Source organism: Schistocerca gregaria, chromosome 11 (genome assembly GCF_023897955.1).
Source record: "Schistocerca gregaria isolate iqSchGreg1 chromosome 11, iqSchGreg1.2, whole genome shotgun sequence".
Taxonomy (NCBI): domain Eukaryota; kingdom Metazoa; phylum Arthropoda; class Insecta; order Orthoptera; family Acrididae; genus Schistocerca; species Schistocerca gregaria.
This window is the reverse complement of record NC_064930.1, coordinates 150,123,988-150,145,444: the sequence shown is the minus strand read 5'-3', so window position 1 is coordinate 150,145,444 and position 21,457 is coordinate 150,123,988. Positions and strand designations below refer to the sequence as shown.

The 21,457-nt window shown below is 45.5% G+C and overlaps 1 protein-coding gene across 1 annotated transcript in view; it reads left to right on the top strand.

The window, feature by feature from the left end:
- The window catches only part of LOC126295480 (protein AF-17-like), a 106,011-nt gene that overhangs the window by 60,056 nt on the left and 24,498 nt on the right, over positions 1-21,457 (top strand). The window contains exons 10-13 of the mRNA XM_049988027.1: positions 2,686-3,072; positions 13,409-13,595; positions 15,665-15,827; positions 18,157-18,306. Of these exons, the coding sequence (XP_049843984.1) occupies positions 2,686-3,072; positions 13,409-13,595; positions 15,665-15,827; positions 18,157-18,306 (887 nt within the window). The remainder of the gene's footprint in view (positions 1-2,685; positions 3,073-13,408; positions 13,596-15,664; positions 15,828-18,156; positions 18,307-21,457) is intronic.

The following is a 21,457-nucleotide window of genomic DNA, read 5'->3' as shown; positions in this document are numbered from 1 at the left end:
GGGGGTCGGTCTGCCCTTGTTCACGTCGGTGAGACAGGTGGTGATCTGTCAGAACACAACCGAGTGACAGCCACGGACCGACCGACAACGAGTTACTTGCCACCGATCGGTACGCTAGAATTGAAACACAAAATGATACGGCCACGATTATCCACAATCAAATACATATACGTATTATGCTATCGAACTACCCACCGTTCGGACAGCGACAACTGGTGAGGAAAGGACACTGCCTGAAAATACGTCAGTGGCCAGGGCAGGTAACCGGAATACTAACGGCCACAAGGCGGAAAATTCTGCCGGTGCACTCGAATTGTAGTCAACCGATACAGTTAGTTCCACTGCACTGCGACTAAATTTCAGCAATAGAAACACTCGGTGTAGCTCACAGGGAAACCTCCCCAATAGCGAATCACACAACGTGAATGGACGTCACTCGGGTACTCGAAACCACTACTCGACTTTGACGTCCCGGAGACACACGCCCTGACACTGAGGGGACTGCCGGCGGACCCAACCGACTGCACTGTGCGGAGAGAACTTCCCCGGTCCACAGCGAACGACCGACTCGCTCAGAATGCCAACAGCATCTAAAATGGTTGTCATTGGAACCTGACAGACACTTGCACGAAGACCTGAACGATACCCGAAAGTAGCTAAGCACACACACACACACACACACACACACACACACACACACACACACACACACACACTGCTGACTCTATAACGATCGGCGAGCTGAAACGCGTCGTCTGATAGGGCGACCGACCGAAGGTCCGTCGATACCGTGGCCCGTCTCGAGTGACGCATTGCAGCAATAGTGGGGCGAGCCATGTCGGCGCAGACCTCACTGCTGCTCCGACCCGACTGCACCGGTGCCACACTGCAACTCTCCGGACTGCGCTCCAGACGCTTTCCAGCTGAGCGGCAGACCTGACTTGCTTACGACTGACGACAACTGGCAAGTAACAGCAGTCAAGCAAAGACACTACGAGGGGGAGCATATGGATACGCGCTGCTAGTGCCGCTCACAGTCGGGCAAGGCAGCAGCTCGGTGGCAGTAGTAATCTAAATTAACGTGGTGAGGTGAAAATATGTTAAAAACAGGGTGTAAAATACGTGATGGCGGGAACACGAGTCACGTGTGGGGCTCAGACATTTTTGTAAAAAGTAAGATGTTTACTGAGAAGAGATGAATGAGTGCTGTTTCCCCAAGCTATATCACTTTATAAACAAATAACTATTTGCTCACTAAAATTTGAACTATATGTCTTCTTTACCAAATTTAAATACTTGGTATCTCTTTTTAAAAAATTACTTAAAGATAAACAAATTACACTATTGTAATTGGGAAATTACAATGTTAACAATAATATTTTATGAATTCCTGCTCAAATGGAAGGTGGCCAATGTGTGAAACTGTTATGTATGTGCCATTTGTGTAACGAGATCAAATAAAGAAAGAAAAAAAAATTAGAATAATATCAACAATGGTACGAGAACAGATATGATGGTACCAACTTCCTCTGGTGCGAGACTGCTACAGGAAAATTTTAAAAATTACACCGTGATAGCATCTCTCACGACTATATATCATTCGTTATTATACTATTAAGTTTCAGGTTACATCGAGAATAGCCACTGTGGCCTATTGGAAATTATGTAAACTGTATTGCTGCGCAATTGTCTCGCATATAATCGCTCCGATACTTAGGGACAGAAAAATTTTGTGAAAAAGATAATGCAAAACTGATAGTGTTTAGTGAAATAACACGAAATAAGTGATTTTTTCACAATATCGTTAAATTTGTCATTTTTCCCATACAAAAATGTTATAAAACTGATGATGACAATTAAACAATATTCGTAACCGGTAGTTATTGAAAACTAAAATTGTATTTTCTCTTCTTTTTCCTCTCGAGGCTGAGGTGTGTGTATAATCTTAAAACCACAGTTCATTGCCTGCCTAACGAAGTATGATGTGGCATCTGAAGTTACAAAAAAAAAGGCAATGAAATGAGAAAAAAATCACCAAAATTGACAAAATTAACAACACACCAAATTCAACATAAGGTAACACAAAATTTGGCAAAGAATAATGCTGAGTTAGGGAAAATTTAGCACTGAATTAGGAAAAAAAGGGCATCGAATTTGACACATTAAAGAAACTCAGAATTTGGCAAAATATAACTCAGAATTTGGCAAAATATAACTCAGAATTTGGCAAAATATAACTCAGAATTTGGCAAAATATAACTCAGAATTTGGCAAAATATAACTCAGAATTTGGCAAAATATAACTCAGAATTTGGCAAAATATAACTCAGAATTTGGCAAAATATAACTCAGAATTTGGCAAAAAATATCTCAGAATTTGGCAAAAAATGACACTGAAGTTGAAAAAAGCACTAAAACCAGTGAAAAATAACACGGAAAAAGGAAAAAGTATCTCAGAATTGGACTAAATAAAATAACTGAGAATTTGGCCAAAAATGGTGGTTAATGTGACAAAAAATAGCACCAAACTCTGCAATAATTAACACCCAATTTCGCAAAAATTTATACCAAATTTGGTAAAAAGTAACACTGAACTTGCCCACGAAATAAAACTATTTTTTCTTGTCCCTATCCACACCTCGTCACAGTAGAGCACGTGTAACGAAATTCGTACCTCCCGTGCAGGTCGCAGTCGACGGAGAAGCCGGGGACGTCTGCCTCGACCCCACCGGTGGACACGAAGTCGGTGGCACCGGTCGCCGTAAACCGCAGCGGGAAACCGCGTCGCGGGGCGGGTGGGAGCAGCAGTCTCCCGTCCGCCCCCACGGTGGCCCCCGTCACCAAGAGCCGGCGAGGGGGCGGCGATCCCACCCCTCCCCCTCTGCCCGTCAAGGAGTCCCCGCCGAGCAGCCCCGGCTCGGAAAGCGCGCAGTCAGCGCCCGCCGCCTCGTCGTCGTCGCGCAGGTCCTGCACCGTCGGCAGTGCCGCCGCCTCCGCCTGCGCCAAGGCAGCCCTTCCCGTCACCGGCGTTGGTCGTGCCCGCCGGGAGAAGGACGAGCGGGACGTCAAGCCGTGAGTAGGACACTGCTGCTGTGTGCGGGAGGGGAGGAGCCACTGCCTCCGGAGTGCGGGACGTGCGGTAGTTTCTGGCAGGCGGTCATTAGGGTCTATAGAGTGATTCCGTGCATCTCTCCCAGCTAACCTATTCTTTGAGTGTCTCTTCAGCTCTGCACAACTAGTCCGACCCACGTCCACTTGTACCCAGTCGAGGCTCGGTCTCCCCCTCAGAATTGTCACTCCCCACGAGACTGAATTTCATTGCCAAATTGACCATTGCTCATTGCCCGACCTCTTCTTTTAGTGAAGTTGTGCTGTCAATTTTTTGCTTAGCTTTATTGAGTAGTTCTGTATTCTTCATTTCAAATGGTTTTATTCTGTTATTGTTTCAGCTGCTTACAGTTCGTATTTCAGTCATGTACAAAACTATATTCCACACAAATTCCTTCAAAAAGAGACTTCCTAACAATTAAATGTATATTTAACAGTAACAGATTACCTTATCGAGAAGAGCTTTCCTCGCTAATTGTAGCATGCGTTTTGTACTTGTCACATCTAATTTAGCTGCCGAGTTGTAAAATTCTACTACTTCTAGCACCTCATTTTCTAATCTACTTCTTAGATTCAATTTGAGTACATTTCTGTTATTGTTAATTGTATAACCTCTTTTCATTAGACTCGTTACCTGTTTCCGGGGCTGCCCATTCTGTTTGACTTCTCTTCTCAGTCGGGGGGGGAAAAAAAATGTGAGACCTTCGAGGACAGAGTCATTTTATTGACAAGTGAAGGAATGGGTAGTTACATCACTGTAGTAGTGAAGTGTAGCAAATTTGGATCCGTCGAAACACACGTCACGGCAAAGTGTACCCGAACAGTGTAGTCACTGCACAGTGTAACCCCCTCCGGCAGCCAGGCAGGTTCGTAGACGGTCACAAAAATCCCGAACGGCAGACCGCGATAGTCCGTCCGGAGTCCGTCACACCGCCCGTCGCCATTCGGTGACAGTTCTCTCGGGCCCCGGAGTACGAGTAACTTCTCGCTACACTGCAGCTCGTAGGCTATCGGCGAGAGATCTGCCGATCTCGCCGGCCGGGCAGTCGTCTTACACCGCAGAGAGCACGTCACGGTTCGGCAGCCATACGCAGACCTTCCTCGGCCCACCGGTAGAGCTCGTCACCTTCCGTTCGAAGAACTGACAGTGGCGGCAGAAGCGGGAGCTCTGTATGGTAGTGGGCACTAGAAAAACCCCTGATGTGGCCACGAGCTGTAACTGACAGCTTCCCACACAGTGAAGCCCTGGACAGATCCGCGTGTCGTGGGCGAATGCAGTCCGGAATAGGTCGCTCACCAGGTCTGCGTTGTACACGCGTACGTCCGCCAGTCGCGTACCGTTATAACCCGTTCTCGTATCTGTAAATGACAGAACACCGTTCCGGGCTCTGGTCGACTGTTTCGTGGCGCCAGAGTAGGTGTGCTCGGTGGTATTGTTGCCGGAGGCACGGACGATCTCTATACTGCCGCGAGCAGACACTTCCCACCGATCTCTACCGACTCGACAGTTGCGACACGTGCCCGTGCTATGTCCCCGGACGACGTCCTGTCGGCCGTCGCCATTCGCGCGGTACGTAGAACTCTGTGTGCGTCTGCACTGCACGGATGTCCGGTACCCGGTCTGAGGGTGCGGGAATGTTCCACTGTCGAAAGTGGTGAGGCACCGCCGCTAAGTGCCTGGAGCTGCCCGACAGGAAAGTGTACTCGTAGGCAGGACACGGGCATACTGTGGAACGGATGTCGCAAACACTCTTTGCCTCTAAACTCTGCAGTGTTACTGTCGGCAGATTCGAAACGGAGGCACCACAGACTGGCCTCCCGAGCACCGTTTGGTCTCTGATAGTTGTGACTGATTAATCTCCTACACTACGACCTCTTAGTGTGCACGTATTGTACCTGGTGCCACCGAACCTTTTTCTCGAGGATGCTGCGCTACTGCTCCCCTCCCCCCCTCTGCCCCTGCCCCTGTCCCGCAGTGTAAAAGTCATTAGTAAATGTGTAAAATTTTTCTTTCTTCTCCCTGCACTTTTAATCCACTTTCCTGATTTGTTCGCAATTTTATTTATTGCTTCCTCATTCTACAAATTGCTGGTGTAGTAACTAACGTAATTAATTCCGTACTGGATCAACTGCTCTTATCTCGACTGAAGCCTCACCTGTGTACACGACATATAATAGATTTTGCTATTAGTGGATAGGCAATTGATGAGGCATATTCAGATATGTTATTGTGTTCTGATTGTTACAGTAAATACATGTGTACCTAACTGCAGAAACACGAATATCTTATAGAAGCTTTGTGGACTGCAGGATAAGACAGTCGATTCCTGTTTCGTGGAAAGCGGTCTGCAGTTCCTCTTCTGACTGAACCGGCATTGACCCGTACATTTCTTCAAGTTACCGAAGACGTGAAAATCACACGGTGAACAATCAGGGCTGTACGGAGAATGTTAGTGTTTGTTACTCAAACCACTGCAGTTTAGCAGTCATTCGATCGTGAGTGACGGCATTACCGCAGATTTTGGCTTTAGTGCACGCCGATCGCAGTTCACCCTCGAGGAACTCTACGAGTGCAGGATGCCTTCTTTCTCGGATGCTACGCTTCGACGATTCGGTCGGAAAACACTGCACCGTCACCGTACAGCCCAGATGTTTCACCGTGTGATTGTGACGTATTTGGCAATTTATAGAAAGATGTGGACAGACGCGAGTTTCGGTCAGACGTGGAAGTGCGAGAGTGGGTGCGATTGTAGATCTGTCAGCGACCGACCACATTCTACGAAACGGGAATCGATCGTCACGTCTCCCAGTGGAATGAACGCCTCGATACGCGTGGTGATTAGTTTTGAATGTAACCGTTGTTATGGGTGTTAAGTTTACATTTGATTGCCCCTCATAAAAATATTGCCGCTTCGAAAAAAGTGTCACCCGATACCGTCTGACACGCTGAGAATGTATATCCTCGTATTTCAGTTGACGACTCGTCATAAAAAGCATTGGCCGATAGAGATCTTCACTCGGGTTCTGTTTTTCTTAAAGTCGACTGGGACTGATCTCACTTTCTCTTAGGAATATTTTACCAGTTATTTTTGCCAAAAACTCTGTTGCTTTTGTACAATATGGCCATTTTGGCGAACCCCCAGTCCGGAGAGCTGGTCTACGCCGTTTGCTCGCAGATCTCTCCCTCTGGCTGCAGGAATCTGTGAATCTGGCAGCGTACCACACTCGTCACCACTCACGCCAGTTTGCATCGTGATCGCCCTGTTCGGTCAGTTAAAGTGATCGCTGTCACGGTTTGTACACTCGTTCGCGTCTGCTCAGTTGTAGGTGAAGGAGACTGCAGAACTGCTACAGTATTGGGAAAATGCAGTCATTCTGTAACGGTACGGTACGGACCTCATTCTCTTGGCAGGACCGCTCAGTCGACGTACGACATACTGTCCCATTCCCCCGGGGTGTGGGCACAGTACGGCCATTAACTTCGTATGTGGCTCACTGACGTTGCCGTACACTTCTACTCCTTATCCCGACAACACAGCATAATAATGTCAGTACCGAAACCTCGTAGTAGTGGTGAAATATTAGCAAACAGTTTGATAAAAGATGTACCGAGGTCGGACCTGTTGGTCAAAATCCCGAAGGATAATAACATCGCTCGAAACTGTTTTCGTTTTTTGAGAGCACGGTACGTAAACGGCAGCCACGTTCAGATAAAGTTGGCCACCCCGACAAACACGTCGGCCCGTAACCGATCTGTCGTATTCAGTCAGTTCTGTGGCAGTGAGACCGGCTGCTTGTAATGTTACAATTGCAAGCCTGAAAATCTGAATGAGTGTGGGATGTACACGACGCCTCAGTTCAGTTTGCACTAACACGCACAATTATTTTTCGTTAAGTTTAATTGTTAGAAATGGTGACCAGCTTGTCGACTATGAAAATACCTTAGCACACACAGACAGACTGAAATTTACAATTGCAGTGGTGAAGTTAATTGTTCCGTTGTGGCACGAAACGAAGCTCATATTTACAAAAAAATACCACAGTTCACATTTATGATACTGCATTACACATCATTAATTTATTTAGTTTGAGCCCTTAGGAGAAGCGCTGTGTCCGGGAATCACTAATTCTTACGATGGTAGCATTCCGCACTTCCTATCGATCACGCACAGTTCAATTGAATTATTGCAATGGCTCGAAAGTTATTAAATGTCAGTATTGAAGAGCTACACAGTTGTCCGTCGGTGTATTTTACTTGAAGAATGTGCACAACCGCGTGCACTCGTGGAGCGCGCCGCATGCAGCTCTTACTCGTAACCTTCCAGATTGAGAACTCCCAGTTTTGAGTGACATCCGTGTGCTTACGGGCAGGCTTGAAAACACTTATTTCGTAAAGTAGATTATGCTTTAAAAATAAGCTAGCTTGGACGTTACTATTTTAGAGGAACTACAAAAGCTAGTGTTGTTTTGGCTGATAGAAAATGTAGATGATGAGAAATTTAGAAAAATATGTGGGCACTAACATTTTTACAGGATGTGAATCTTATCATTTATATGTATTGCAAATTAGGTTAAATTATGCAAAAGTATTAGTTTGTTAACGAATTTTTACTGTATGTGATATTGACTGGAAAATTAAGGTAACAAAGGTAAGTAGTTCAGATTTGCAGTGTAACATTGGTACGACATAATCTGTGACAGAAAATTAGGCTTCGTATGAACTTAAAAGTTTAATTATTTTAAAGGTAACTAATTTTAGGTAATTTAAAATGCATTTAAGGGACATTGGAACTGTTAGTTTTCAAATAGTGTGTCACTATACGGGATTAAGATGATTGTGTCACAAAGTTTAGCACATATTGAACCAAAGTGCGAACTTCATTTAGCTGTAACTTTTAGTTACAGCGATTTATAGCAAAAATAGCTACTAGCAATACTCTTAGAAGTGGCATACGTGAAATGAATAACTGAATAATAAATGTAAATGGCGGGAAAGCTGAATCGTATTTTTGAAATTTCAGAATGTGCGTCACATATTACTTGCATAACAGTATTGATAATCTGGCAAAAAAATAGAGAAAGGGAATAAAACTATTATTAGCCTAAGTCAGAAACTCGACAGGTGGGGAGGAATCACCGTGCCGAACGAGCGAGGTAGCTCAGAAAATTGCTACCTGAACGTGCGGAACCTGTACCGAGTAGGACCGTCGGGGGAGGTCAATCTTATAAGGAGGGGGACAACACGAACGTTGCGAAGTGCATCTGACACTCGAGAGAGGGCTTCATCCGAATCGGAGGACATTCAATGATACGTGCAGACCGTTCCGCAGAAGCCGGCTTAAGAAGTTTCGAAACTGAAGAGAAATTAGAAATGTACTTTAGCTCTGGGTGTATCACTCCCAAAGAGATTGCGAACGTGGGACGAGACTCGTTACAGCGAACATTAGGCAGTCCTCCTTCCTGTGAATAGATTGGAAGGAAACCTCGATACGTTGTGCAGTAGCAACCGACCCCTTCCGTGCTCTTTGTAGTGGTCTATAGAATAGGCCCCCGTACCAGACAACATTCCATTAGAGCTACTGGCAGCCGTGGGAGAGCCAGTCCTGACAAAACTCTACCATCTGGTGAGCAAGATGTATGATACAGGTGAAATACTTCAAGAATAATATAATAATTCCAATCCCAAAGAAAGCAGGTGTGGACAGATCTGAAAATTACCAAACTATCAGTTCAATAAGTCAATGCTGCAAAATACTAATGCGAATTCTTTACAGACGAATGGAAAAACTGGTAGAAGCCGACCTCGGGGAAGATCAGTTTAGATCCCGTAGAAATGTTGGAACACGTGAGGCAATACTGACCCTACGACTTATCTTAGAAGCTAGATAAAGGAAAGGCAAACCTATGTTTCTAGCATTTGTAGACTTAGAGAAAGCTTTTGACAATGTTGACTGGAATACTCTCTCTCAAATTCTGAAGGTGGCAGGGGTAAAATACAGGGAGCGAAACGCTATTTACAATTTGTGCAGAAACCAGATGGCAGTTAGAAGAGTCGAGGGACATGAAAGGGAAGCAGTGGTTGGGAAGGGAGTGAGGCAGGGTTGTAGCGTCTCCCCGGTGTTATTCAATCTGTATATTGAGCAAGCAATAAAGGAAACAAAAGAAAAATTTGGAGTAGGTATTAAAATCCAGGGAGAAGAAATAAAAACTTTGAGGTTCGCCAATAACATTGTAATTCTGTCAGGAACAGCAGAGGACTTGGAAGAGCAGTTGAACGGAATGGACAGTGACTTGAAAGGAGGATATAAGATGAACATCAACAAAAGCATAACGAGGATAATGGAATATAGTCTAATTAAATCGGGTGATGCTGAGGGAATTAGATTAGGAAATGAGACACTTAAAGTAGTAAAGGAGTTTTGCTATTTAGGAAGTAAAATAACTGATGATGGTTGAAGTAGAGGGGATATAAAATGTAGACTGGCGATGGCAAGGAAAGCGTTTCTGAAGAAGAGAAACTTGTTAACATCGAGTATTGATTTAAGTGTCAGGAGGTCGATTCAGAAAGTATTTGTACGGAGTGTAGCCATGTATGGAAGTGAAATGTGGACGATACATAGTTTGGACAAGAAGAGAATAGAAGCTTTTGAAATGTGGTGCTACAGAAGAATGTTGAAGATTAAGATGGTAGATCACGTAACTAATGAGTAGGTATTGAATGGGATTGGGGAGAAGAGAAGTTTGTGGCACAACTTGACCCGAAGGAGGGATCAGTTGTTAGGACATGTCCTGAGGCATCAAGGGATCACCAATTTAGCATTGGACGGCAGCGTGGAGGGTAAAAATCATAGAGGGAGACCGAGAGATGAATACACCAGGCAGATTCAGAAGGATGTAGGTTGCAGTAGGAACTGGGAGATGAAGAAGCTTGCACAGGATAGATTAGCATGGAGAGCTGCATCAAACCAGTCTCAGGACTGAAGACAACAACAAGAACAACATAGAGTATACAGATGGTTTAAAAGAGACTTTCACCTTTTCCTAAAGGAGATAGTATTAGTCTACAACGATATGTCTGCATACTGATAAGTGTCGAGATGTATGCTGTTATGTCCTCTCGTTCCCACTTGTCTTACACAGAGGAGGCACTACAGGCAGTGCCGCACGTCCACTGGCCCTTGCTTTCCGTGAACGCGAACTCTTCGATATACGTCCGAGTCTGTTCAGATCGCACCGGTCACACACTCCCGTAAGGTATCTGTCGACAGGTCGTGCGTACATTGGTGCCTTTAAACGTCTCTGTATCCAGTAATCTGACAGGTTAGAGCTTTGCAAACTGGAAGGCCGTGCTACCGGATCACTTCGAGTGATCCGTCACTATTGGAATGGAGTGGTGAGAGATTCCCTCACAGATGGGTTGACACTCTTTCATCCGCTGTCATCTTCCTGCGAGAGTGATTTTCCCCGGTAGCGTTGGTAATGTGTTGTGCAGAAATCGGTGCCTGTCGATCTGTTCAGTGAAGCACTTCGCTGACATTTCGTCCCCTACATTGATGCCGAAGCTTTTGCGACGTCTCGACTGCGATTGACAACACGAGGATTTATGTCTGCCCACACGTGCGTGTAGTGGTAATTTACTGTGCCGTCTCCTGCCTCTTCTGCAAATAAAGTTCGGGCTGTGTATTGCACATCCTCAATTGCCCATATCTCAGTCTATATACTTTTCCAGACATATAATTACAGGAACTTTTCTTCTTGTTTTGACCCGTATGCCTCCTGTAAGAATATGTGAACATTTGCCATTAAACATTGTAAACGAAATACTTACCTTCACTCTGTCTCAGTCAAAAGTCGCACGGAAACTGTACGTGACAGGATTGTTATGAGACTCGACATCTGTATTGCGTGAATCGCAGTTGAGAGTACATATGTTGCATACCCTGTTGCACCACGTATTAAAATTTATTTTTATTTAAATTAATAAAAATTAAAATTTCCATTTGGATTTAGTGTTAGGTAAGAATGACTGGTTAAATCCTCTGTCTGTGCTGTAATGAACCTCTTTCTGTGTACTTAATTGTTACTGTGGCAATATGAAGGGGTTCGGCACATACTGGTCTTCGAAACTTCGTAATACCTGCCTCACTGGTACCCAGTGTTTTGCTCCAGTGTGAAATGAGTAATGTGTCACAGTGGCAGTAACTTATGTTTGATGCAAAGTTAAGAGACTTCTGAACAAACCTGCCACCACTTAATGTGAGAGGCAGGAAGGAGAATGTTCCTCGGGACCTGTATGGCGTAACTGCAGAAGATAGATAACAATTTAATTATTCCCACAAACGATACAGTGCGCATACACAAGTCTCAAAGGTCTTCTGTGATCTGTCTTCTAATTTACGCTCATACAACTGACAATTGTGCCCTGCTTACTTGAATGGCTTTTCTGTCTCTTAGGAGGATTTATTTATTCTTCTTTTGTGGTCACGTCATTTGTACCTCCGCTATAAAGAATAAACATATTTCAGTAAATCACTGGAAACTAAAAGTTTTTAACATTTTATTACCTTACTAAAGTTTGCTCTGTGTAATCGACACTCCTGTGAGTACAGTTGAAGAGTGGAAATAGAAAGGGTTCTGAGTGCTAAATCTTGATTTTAAAAAATAACCAGAATTCAGAGTCTGTCACCCACCTCGTCACTGGAAAAATAATGAGACAAATGAGAGAATAAATAATTCGTTAAGAACATTCTAAGTGCCGTACCAGAGAACGGACTGGTTCTAAATGTCAATAACAAAGTTTCTATTTAAAATGCCATTAACGCAGAGGCCTTACGTTAATTTTACTAATACAAGTACAGAGAAGAGTCTGGTTAGAGGTCTCAGAAAATAAAGGAATCGAGAGGTACGAACAAAACACTTTACTGTCAAAAGTAACCACCATTAACTACAACATGCTTCCAATATCGGTTGCAAAGCTGTTGGAACTTTTCAGGAAATGCCCCTCACAGAATTGCTAGAAGCACTGCAGTCACGTGTGAGGGCAGTTTGAAGCAGGAAACAAAAAGGGGTCTGCCGCCACCAAATGTGGAGAATAAGGAAGTTGTCAAAGAGTGGCAACCTCGCACTGAGCGAGAAAGTCGAGCGTGCGGTCCTCGCAGTTATCCGACAGCACGGGATCTCTGTGTTCGCAGCGATTCTGTGAGAAACGTTTTGTGACAATTTTACAACTGATTTTGGGAATTTGTTGTTGTGAATAGTGATTACTTTGAAAACTAGTAAAGGTATTTTGTTTTTAGCTCTTATTTCATTTACTTTGTGAGACCATTTGAAATGCACCTTCTAGTACAACTGTAATCGACAAAAAGCACATCTCATTTCTTTCAAACAATTTTCAAGAGGATAACACAAGTAAATTGAACAAAAAAGTCTCGCTATTGACTTCTGTTTCGTATACAACTCCACTATTGGCATCATATGTTGCAAAGTTTGCTGTAAAGCTACCTGTGCCGTTCAAGTAGAAATGGCAGCACCACCGACAGGTCTTCCCGTTTTATAACCGACAAACACGACCAGTCCTCAGACGAGACACGGCGCAGTAGACGTCTGCCGTGTCTGTTCCTGTGGCGAATACGTCGACATTTTTCCGTCCTCGTGTTTCAGAGTACAGCTTTTTATTTAGCTATTTCAGATATGACTGAGTAAATTTGATCGTACTGCATTTGCAGATCTCGTGCCCCTACATTGACAACAATGTTTCAGCAGCAACTTTCAAAGGTGTGTTGTAGGCACTGGTATTACACACTTCCAGTTTACAGCTGTATCTGGACAAACAATCTCGTGTAAATCTCACAGACGAGAGGCCTCACTTACATTTCTCTACGATCGCAAAATCTCTGTCGAAGCGGAAAAAACTGGGCCCACCGGCGAATACTCGAATTTCACCTCACTGAAACGTCCCGGGCTAAAAGCAGGAGATGTCTATGTGCGGCACTCGCAATCCCTTCAGGAAGCTCCGCTCCGTACAGACGCAGCGCAGCGTCTAGTGGTCAATGTTCGAAACACTTTCTCACCGATTTGACACTTGGAATGGGCCCAGGGGCGCGCCACAGCGTACCGAGAACGTGGGAGCACCGAAAATGCATTTTATCGAGAATTGGCACCGGAACGTTATCCACTTCCACTCTCGAACCAGAGATTCGCCAAATGTACAGCCGACCCTCGCATTTCGGCTCGTTGTGACACAGAGTGTTCTTGACGTTTCGAGTAGACGTCGAACTCTGACGACTCGTACCGGTAACAGTTTCCAGAACGGCGTGTCGGCGCCACACATGCTGGGCAACCAGCTGAACCCCGCTTCGACGATGGCGCAGAAGATGTCGGACACGCTGTCGGCGGAGCTGGAGGCGCACGGCAACGCGTACGCACCGGCCGACTCGAGCAACTCGTCGCTGGTGGGGCCGCCGCTGCACTCGAGGGTCATCGCTTCGGTGAGTACTCGCCTCGCCCCTCTCCGTCGGTGGCCACGTACTGGTCATTCTGCGGAAACAGACGGAGGCCGGAGGTGCTCTGAAATGCTAGTAGAAAGTTAACAGTGTACGAGTGAAAATACCTGCATCAGGTTCTATGTTTAAGTAGACTATTTACTTAGCGTGTCACAGTTCGAATTTTGGAATCGTTACTCGACTCGGAATGCTATTTGCGCATTCGCTTGCCAAATATTACATCGTAATAATGTACTGCCAGTTAATATTTTCCGTGATACTTTAAAGCCTTTATGGTTTCATACATTGTGTTACTCTCTTGTAAATACTTCAGTATATTGTGAAATTAATGTCTTCAAGTGGGCATCTGTCGAAATAAGCGTGAAACGTTGAAAATTAGTGCCACACCGTAATTCGAACGTGGGTCTCTTGCTTAAAATGTAGATGCTCTGTCCACTGAGCCGTGCGGACACGGTGGCTGTCGCAACTACACGGACTACTGTACTGCACCTCCTGTCAGATCCAAATTCCCGACTTATCTGCTCGCTACTAACGTAGTACCCGTTGCCCGTTATCCTTATTACCTGTGGCATTTCACCAATTCTCGCAAGCCTTTAAGCCCGGTGTGCATCTGCACTGAAGAGACCGTTGGCAGTCTCGTCTTAATTATGTATATATAAGGTGTCTGTTCTTTCGGCCACGTCCAAAAGGGCAGACATTGTTTCAGTTGTGAATTTGGGTCTGACGGGAGGCGTGCTAGCGTAGTCTGTGCAATTGTGATGACCACCGAATCCGGACGGCATTCAGGTCAGCGCGTCCATCCAGAAAGGGGGAGGCCCGGGTTCGAATTGTTCTTCAACACTACTTCTCAGCTTTACCCGTCGATTCCAAACGATGCCCGCGCTCGGCCAATATCTGCAATTTCTTTGTGTCTCTTAATTCGTAATGACTTCCGGATCAGAATGGTGTCTGCTGTTTTGGACATGTCCAAAAGAAGACACTGCATTCTATTATTATTAATTTGGTTTATCTCATGATTTTGCATTTTTATATTAACTCTTATTAAATATGTAGTATAGAAACAAACATATTATAAAAACCACGCACTCATATACTTTATAACGGAATATCTAGGTGTTTTAAATAGTTCCCTGATCTTGTTCACTAAACGCAGTCCATAGAGTCCACCAGGAAATTTTCAAAATTCTCTCCTCGGTCTAGTGCTCTGTAGTTTGCACAATGACCCGGCAGTCGACGACGGGACGTTATCGGACCCCCCCGACAGTACGGACGGTCACCGCACCTTCTGTGCCCACACGGAATCGATTCCAGTACGTCTGTAGTTTCCTCGGAAGACTGAAACTGTTTACCCATTTTGTAGTATTGGTAATAAGGCAAGAGTTTTCTGGGGGTAGTTTCTGCCAAACCTCTCTCTGTTTACAACTCCTACCGTACAGAAGAGGCAAGTCTCCTGTCAGCAAGGGCGGTTTCTCGGGTTTAAGTCTGCTGGCGGGTACGTTCTGTAGCTAGCTCTGCAAAAGAGAGTTGTGGCTAGTACCACACATTCAGAGCTCTCTTACAGCTGCCACTTCTCGTTTAATTGACAGTTGAGCAGTATTACACAGTACTGCCAGTCACGGGACTGGTGTCAATTTAGTGGCGCCACTAAAGGGCTGCTTTCAGACAGCACACCACTGCAGGTAACTGCATTGTCTGCAAGAAGTCCGATTTCATTATTAATATTGTCTGCGAGGCCATTAATATAAGACATTTACACCGAGGGTACCGACACATCTCCCCGGGGCACACCAAAAGTTATTCCTACATCTGACAACAACTGGACTCGTTCGAATTACTTGATAAGTCTTTGAGCCACTCGCGTAACTTCAAGTAGGCATTTCGCTGACACACGCGCGAGGTCTCGGTACGACAATTCCAAAGCCGGCCGCGAACTACTGTGTGACGTCAGAGGACGCAACAGTGGGCGGGGAATAGAATTTGCGAACCGATACCCTCAACGTGCGCACGGAGTTCGACAACGAGAGTGATGGTGGCGCTACTTCTGTCCAATGCAGGCGCGGTCGGCGGCGGCGGCAGCAAACGGGCAGCCGGGAGGCGGCGCCGGGGCGTCGTCATCGGCAGCTCCGGGCACGGTGCCGCAGAGCCTGGACCAGCTGCTGGAGCGGCAGTGGGAGCAGGGCAGCCAGTTCCTCATGGAGCAGGCCCAGCACTTCGACAGTGAGTAGTCCGACAGATTGTGTATGTAATACAGGTTTGGTATTTATACGTTGTTACGATTTCAGATTAAAAATAAGTAGACATTGCAGTTGTATTTTGCATTAAAAATTAAATGTTAATTCTAGTTTACCTCCCTATTATAGAACTCTTCTACCTCATAAATGCGTCTGGCCCGTTACGTACCTCCCGAAGCAATTGTATGGCATGTCTTTCACTGACAGATACAGTTCATTGTAGAGCTTTATGCCAGTTTATTTCGACTTATTTTGGGACTTACTTAGTGTAATATATTCTAAATATATATTATTTCTATTCTTTGTTCCATAATCGTTGTTAGAATCTCTGAAAATTAATGTCTTTGACTATTTTTTCATTGAGGGGAACCAATTAATATTTTTAATTCTTTGAAATGTGGCCAGTGTACCATTTTTTTTTTTCAGAAAAACACTGTTTTCACACTCGAAGAGTTGCATCGTGATATATTTCTGTAAGTTAAGTAGAGTGGAAGAAAGCTTAATACGAAGAGTGAAATTGTTTCTTACCGACACAGAATAGTCAATTTGTGTAGCGAGTAAATCACTCGTGATAGTGCTCTCTGTGTGCATCCCGTATCAGCTGCGAGTCCAGACTCACTCCTGGTATTCAGATCCACATCGTTTACCTTTTGATTTAGTTTCTGAAGATAGAAGTATATAGTTTATTTTTGTGTAACCGTTGTGCAACACTTCGACTGCTGCTCACTTCGTCTGTATTCGAATAGGTCATTACAAGGGTCACTGTCGAATAATCTTTTTTGAAAGAGAAAGAAAGAGCGGGATAATAAAACATGGGGAAATTATATTACAATATCTACTCGACTACATGCGGTCGAAAATGTAACGTAGTGACTCGTCAAAGTACGATCGAGTAGGCAGAACGGGCACTCGTGTAAATGTAACTCTGCTCCTCTCGGTGGAACTGAAGGACACAGTTGGCTGCACAATAGTATGAGCTCGGTACCTTGCAAATCGCAGTTATACGATATCAAAATATTCGGGGCTTACAACTGACTGTGGGGAAAAGCCTTTCACAGATTGTAATATAGGTTGTGGCACTTAAACGAAACATTTCTTGGTTTTCATTTTAAATAGTGCAGATACGAAGTTGGACACACAGATCAACATCTGGATATGTGTTATTAAGTTCCTGAGGGAACCAGTTTTGATACACTTCAAGAGCTTGAAATTTTTTCCTAATTTTAAAAAATACTGACAACAGTTGTTAAATGAACAAAACCGTTTCCACAGGAAAGCCTTTTTCGAGTCACACATTACTGTGTCTCTTCCCTTTTTGCATTGTATGGGCTGCACTCTTTGCAGGTTTGCTCTTACCTAATAGCAGGTCGGGTGTTTCGTGCCGTCTGCACGTACGACCACCGGTCACCAGTTTGCTACTCTCGGATCTCGCTAGTGGGCAGGTGTCTTGTAATTGGCTTCTGTATAAGGTAAAAACCCGCTTTTACGCTATTCTAGGAACATCAGAAAAATTGTGTAATATGGCAGGGAATGTAAAATGTGTGCTTTTTGAGCAGTAAAGCTTCCTTATATTATCCCCTCCTGCAATTTCATAGTTTACTTATGATGTATGTATAGAATAGGCATCAAAATATTCGTCATCATATTGTTTGTAATCCAATAATGACTACCTGAATTTCTACTATGTTTACAAGCTGATGTAACTGAAACACGAAACTGTCTGTGAAGTAGAATTGTTTTGAAACTTCCTGGCAGATGAAAACTGTGTGCCCGACCGAGACTCGAACTCGGGACCTTTGCCTTTCGCGGGCAAGTGCTCTACCAACTGAGCTACCGAAGCACGACTCACGCCCGGTACTCACAGCTTTACTTCTGCCAGTATCCGTCTCCTACCTTCCAAACTTTACAGAAGCTCTTCTGCGAGACATGCAGAACTAGCACTCCTGAAAGAAAGGATACTGTGGAGACATGGCTTAGCCACAGCCTGGGGGATGTTTCCAGAATGAGATTTTCACTCTGCAGCGGAGTGTGCGCTGATATGAAACTTCCTGGCAGATTAAATCTGCTATCACAGTTTGTCATTTCTTTGTATCCCTTTCATTTTCCATTATTCTACCTTACAAAATGCTAATGTAGTTTCAGATAAGAGAACTGGTTTAGTGTAAAGGAAAGGACACGAATAACACGTAACTGTAAAAGAATAAAGTGGGTCGGGCCGTACCGTTTCTTCGGCGACGGTACAAAATTGTCTGCCACGTAACCTCCGGCGCCCGATTACGTGGAGATGTGACAGGGAGTGTTGTGTGGTGTTGCAGTCGCCAGCCTGCTGTCGTGCCTGCACCAGCTGCGTGCCGAGAACCTGCGCCTGGAGGAGCACGTGAGCTCGCTGCTGCAGCGTCGCGACCACCTGCTGGCCGTCAACGCCCGCCTCGCCATCCCACTCGCTTCGCAGCCGCCGGCACAGGGTGAGGATGCGCGCTCGCTGTCACAGAGACGGTAACTCGCCGCGAGTCCTCGTCGATTTCCACCGTATCTGACTGCGAACTGTCGTCCGAACTACGTACCCACCCGACGGGTATAACATCGATAGCTCCGATGTCAAGAATGCCAGTCTCGTTTTCCCTGTGAGTAGTCCCCCATCCGGAGGTCCGACAGGAGTCCATTCGACTTCCGAAATATTTTAGCCTCGAGGATACCGTCATCCGCACGGTAGAGCTTCAAGTCCTCAGAAAAAGTGACGGCTGCGGTTTCCTCTCACTTTCGGCAGTCCACAGTCCCGGCGTACCGAGACCGTTTCGGCCGATGACGGCGTACGACAGTGGTCGACCGCAAGGACTGTCGTCACTGCGACTGCCGGGCCGGTGGTGCCCACAGTTTGTGGGTGGGTGGGGACCGGAAAAAGCGTCACTGTCACTCGCACTTGTCTGTCGATTCAGTTGTGTTCTGCAGCTGGGCCACATTTCGACATACTGGAATATTTCCAAGGAAAAGTTTTTAGAAGACATAGCAAGCAAAACAGCCGAGAGAAGCTGCTCGTTTGCCCTTTCCTCCGAACGGTACGGTGGCACGTCGAGCAAATGCGGTCCGGGAATTCCTCGTATACTAGACCTGCCGTGAGCAACTTTCAGCTCCTCCTGCTGGCAGGACCAAAGTTCGCGGCAGTACGCCCTCGAGTTGTGCCACTGTCTCGTCGGCAGTCTTCCGGTGGTGAAAATGGTTTCCTAACTAAATGCACGTTTGTAGCAACTGCAGAATTGTGGCACCGACTCTGTATAAAGTGTGTGAGACTGCACCGAGAAATGACACAAGTTTCGAATAATTTGTAAAAAACGACGATTCCTTAGAACCTGAACGGATCTCGCAGTGAGCTGAAAAAGGAGGGGACGAACAGATGTACAGAAAGAGTCACATCCGCAGTGACAGATGAGGATATTGTGCCAGTCGTAGAGGTGGCAGAATACCTCTACAGATGAAGGTGTGGAACGTGCTCCTCACTTCGGGAAATCGGCTAGAGGTAGTCGGAGATCCGACATGGTACGCAACACAGTTTCCTACAGTCATGGGCGACTCCGATTGACGGCACTGTCCATTACTGAACTAGACTAGATCTGATGGAAGCACCAGTTATATATAACGTAAATTTCTGCCTAAATGTGTGGTACGTGCCAGTGTACAGATTACGTATACTTTGAAACTGGTGAACGATTCGGGATCGGAATGACAGCTGGCCGCCGTTGCTCGTTAAGAAAGTTGGTGCTCAGGTTTGGCACCCTTACAAGGTATGTACGTGCAGATGTTCAGCATCAGTCTTACCCCGCACTTTAGTTAACTACCATTTCATTTGTCGCCGTGCCCTCCCACCACGTACCGGCTCCCCCGGACTCCGAAGACGTGACTCGCCCTCCGACACGTCCTCGTGCGACACTCTCCTCCCCTTCTCCCCTTAAACGGTACCCCACCCGAAAACTTCACTGAGCCACTTCGGGTTGGCTTATAATTTTTCAAACTGCTCGGGCACTTCGATGTGTCCGTAGAATGCTATCCTTCTTTTTGTAATTTTCTCTCTAATTTTTTGCACACAATTGTGTACTTCTGTTTCCTAATATCTACAGATATTCTTTCCTTTCATTGTATTTTTATACATTTTTTATTTATTATTTCTCTATTGGATTTTTACTTCCACCTCCTTTTCTTGTAGTTTTTAACTGCACTATTCCCGTCCTGTAACCTACTTGTACTTTTCAGCCTGCCCTCATCTCCTCTGGGTGGAAGTAGGCTCAGTGCTTACCAGTGTACTACGAAGGCACACTCAATAGAAATGCTTCCGAAATTTTTTTCTGTCGTCGGTATCGGTCGTGCCGCAAATTATTTGGTCAACTCTCCCGCTTCACTGACACGAGTTGCGAACCCGTAACACTAGTCGGGGTCCGAATTGTAGTGTGTGGTGTGACGTGCTGTAATCGAGTCTCCGACTGCAGTAAACTTCGTACACACACGGAGCGCTGTCTCCTTCGGTACGACAGTGCCGGGCCGCACACGATCTCTGCACCGATCCGACACCTCGGGGTCACTGTCATCTCACATCCTGTCACCTGTCTGCAAAAATTTTAGAACTCCTACGAGGACTTCACTTCGACAGTAACAGAGTCGTGCGAGCGGAGGTGAGATCGTGTCTCCTTCGACAGAGTGAAATGTCGTACGGTGACAGTATCGGTCGACCGGTCTCTCACTGTTGGGAAACGAGTTCGACGTCAGTGTGACTGTGTCGAGAAATAAATATGTAAATGTGAAGAATGGAGATACAGAATGTTAATGAAGATAGTTGTATTATTTAAATCGCTTTAAGAGTTTTTACAAGAGAGTTTGGAGGCATTACTTTTCAGCACACACTTCTAGATTTTACCTCGTTCCCCTCGTTCTCTCCTCTCGTCCTCAGCTTCAAGTGTCCTGCCCTTCCTTTTTAATCTGCTCTGACCTACCCCTCTCAGGTCCCGTAAGAAGTAACTGACACTCGAGAGGGATGGGCCCGTATCGTGAAGTGTTGTCTGCTCGAATAACTTATGGGAATGCGGCCGGGTGACAAATGCCAATATTTCAACAGGTATGCATCGTGTAATTTTTTAGGCAAAACTGCAGCGAGTCAGTGTTCCGTACAGAATTTGAGCAGAAACATATCTCTATTTACTGGTTTACTTGCTAGTTCAATCTCTACTGCGTTCTGAGATACTCTCTCGTTAGCTGGAAGTGCGTGACAGAGTCTCCGTGTCGCTATTTTTCGTAGGACGACAGTTTGTCGAGACAGTTCTCTTCGGTAGTCCGTCTGCTCGGCTGTCGTAGAAGTACGTGGCACTCAGGCTCGGTACGCCGGTCCTCCCCATTCCCGATAGTCAGGCCGATACGATGGCGTGTCACGACTGCGAGGGATACGGTAGACACAAATCGAGATTGTCCTCGAAGGAATCTAAAATGTGTAGGTCGGAAAAACATTTCTCGTCATATTTCTGCAAAATTTGACTTCTCCTCCGAGGTGCTCCATACGTAAGGCAAAAAGTCTGTAGAATTCGTCGCCGACTCGGTATCCCCGTCACTCTCCCGGTACGCGATCGGTCGAGAGTG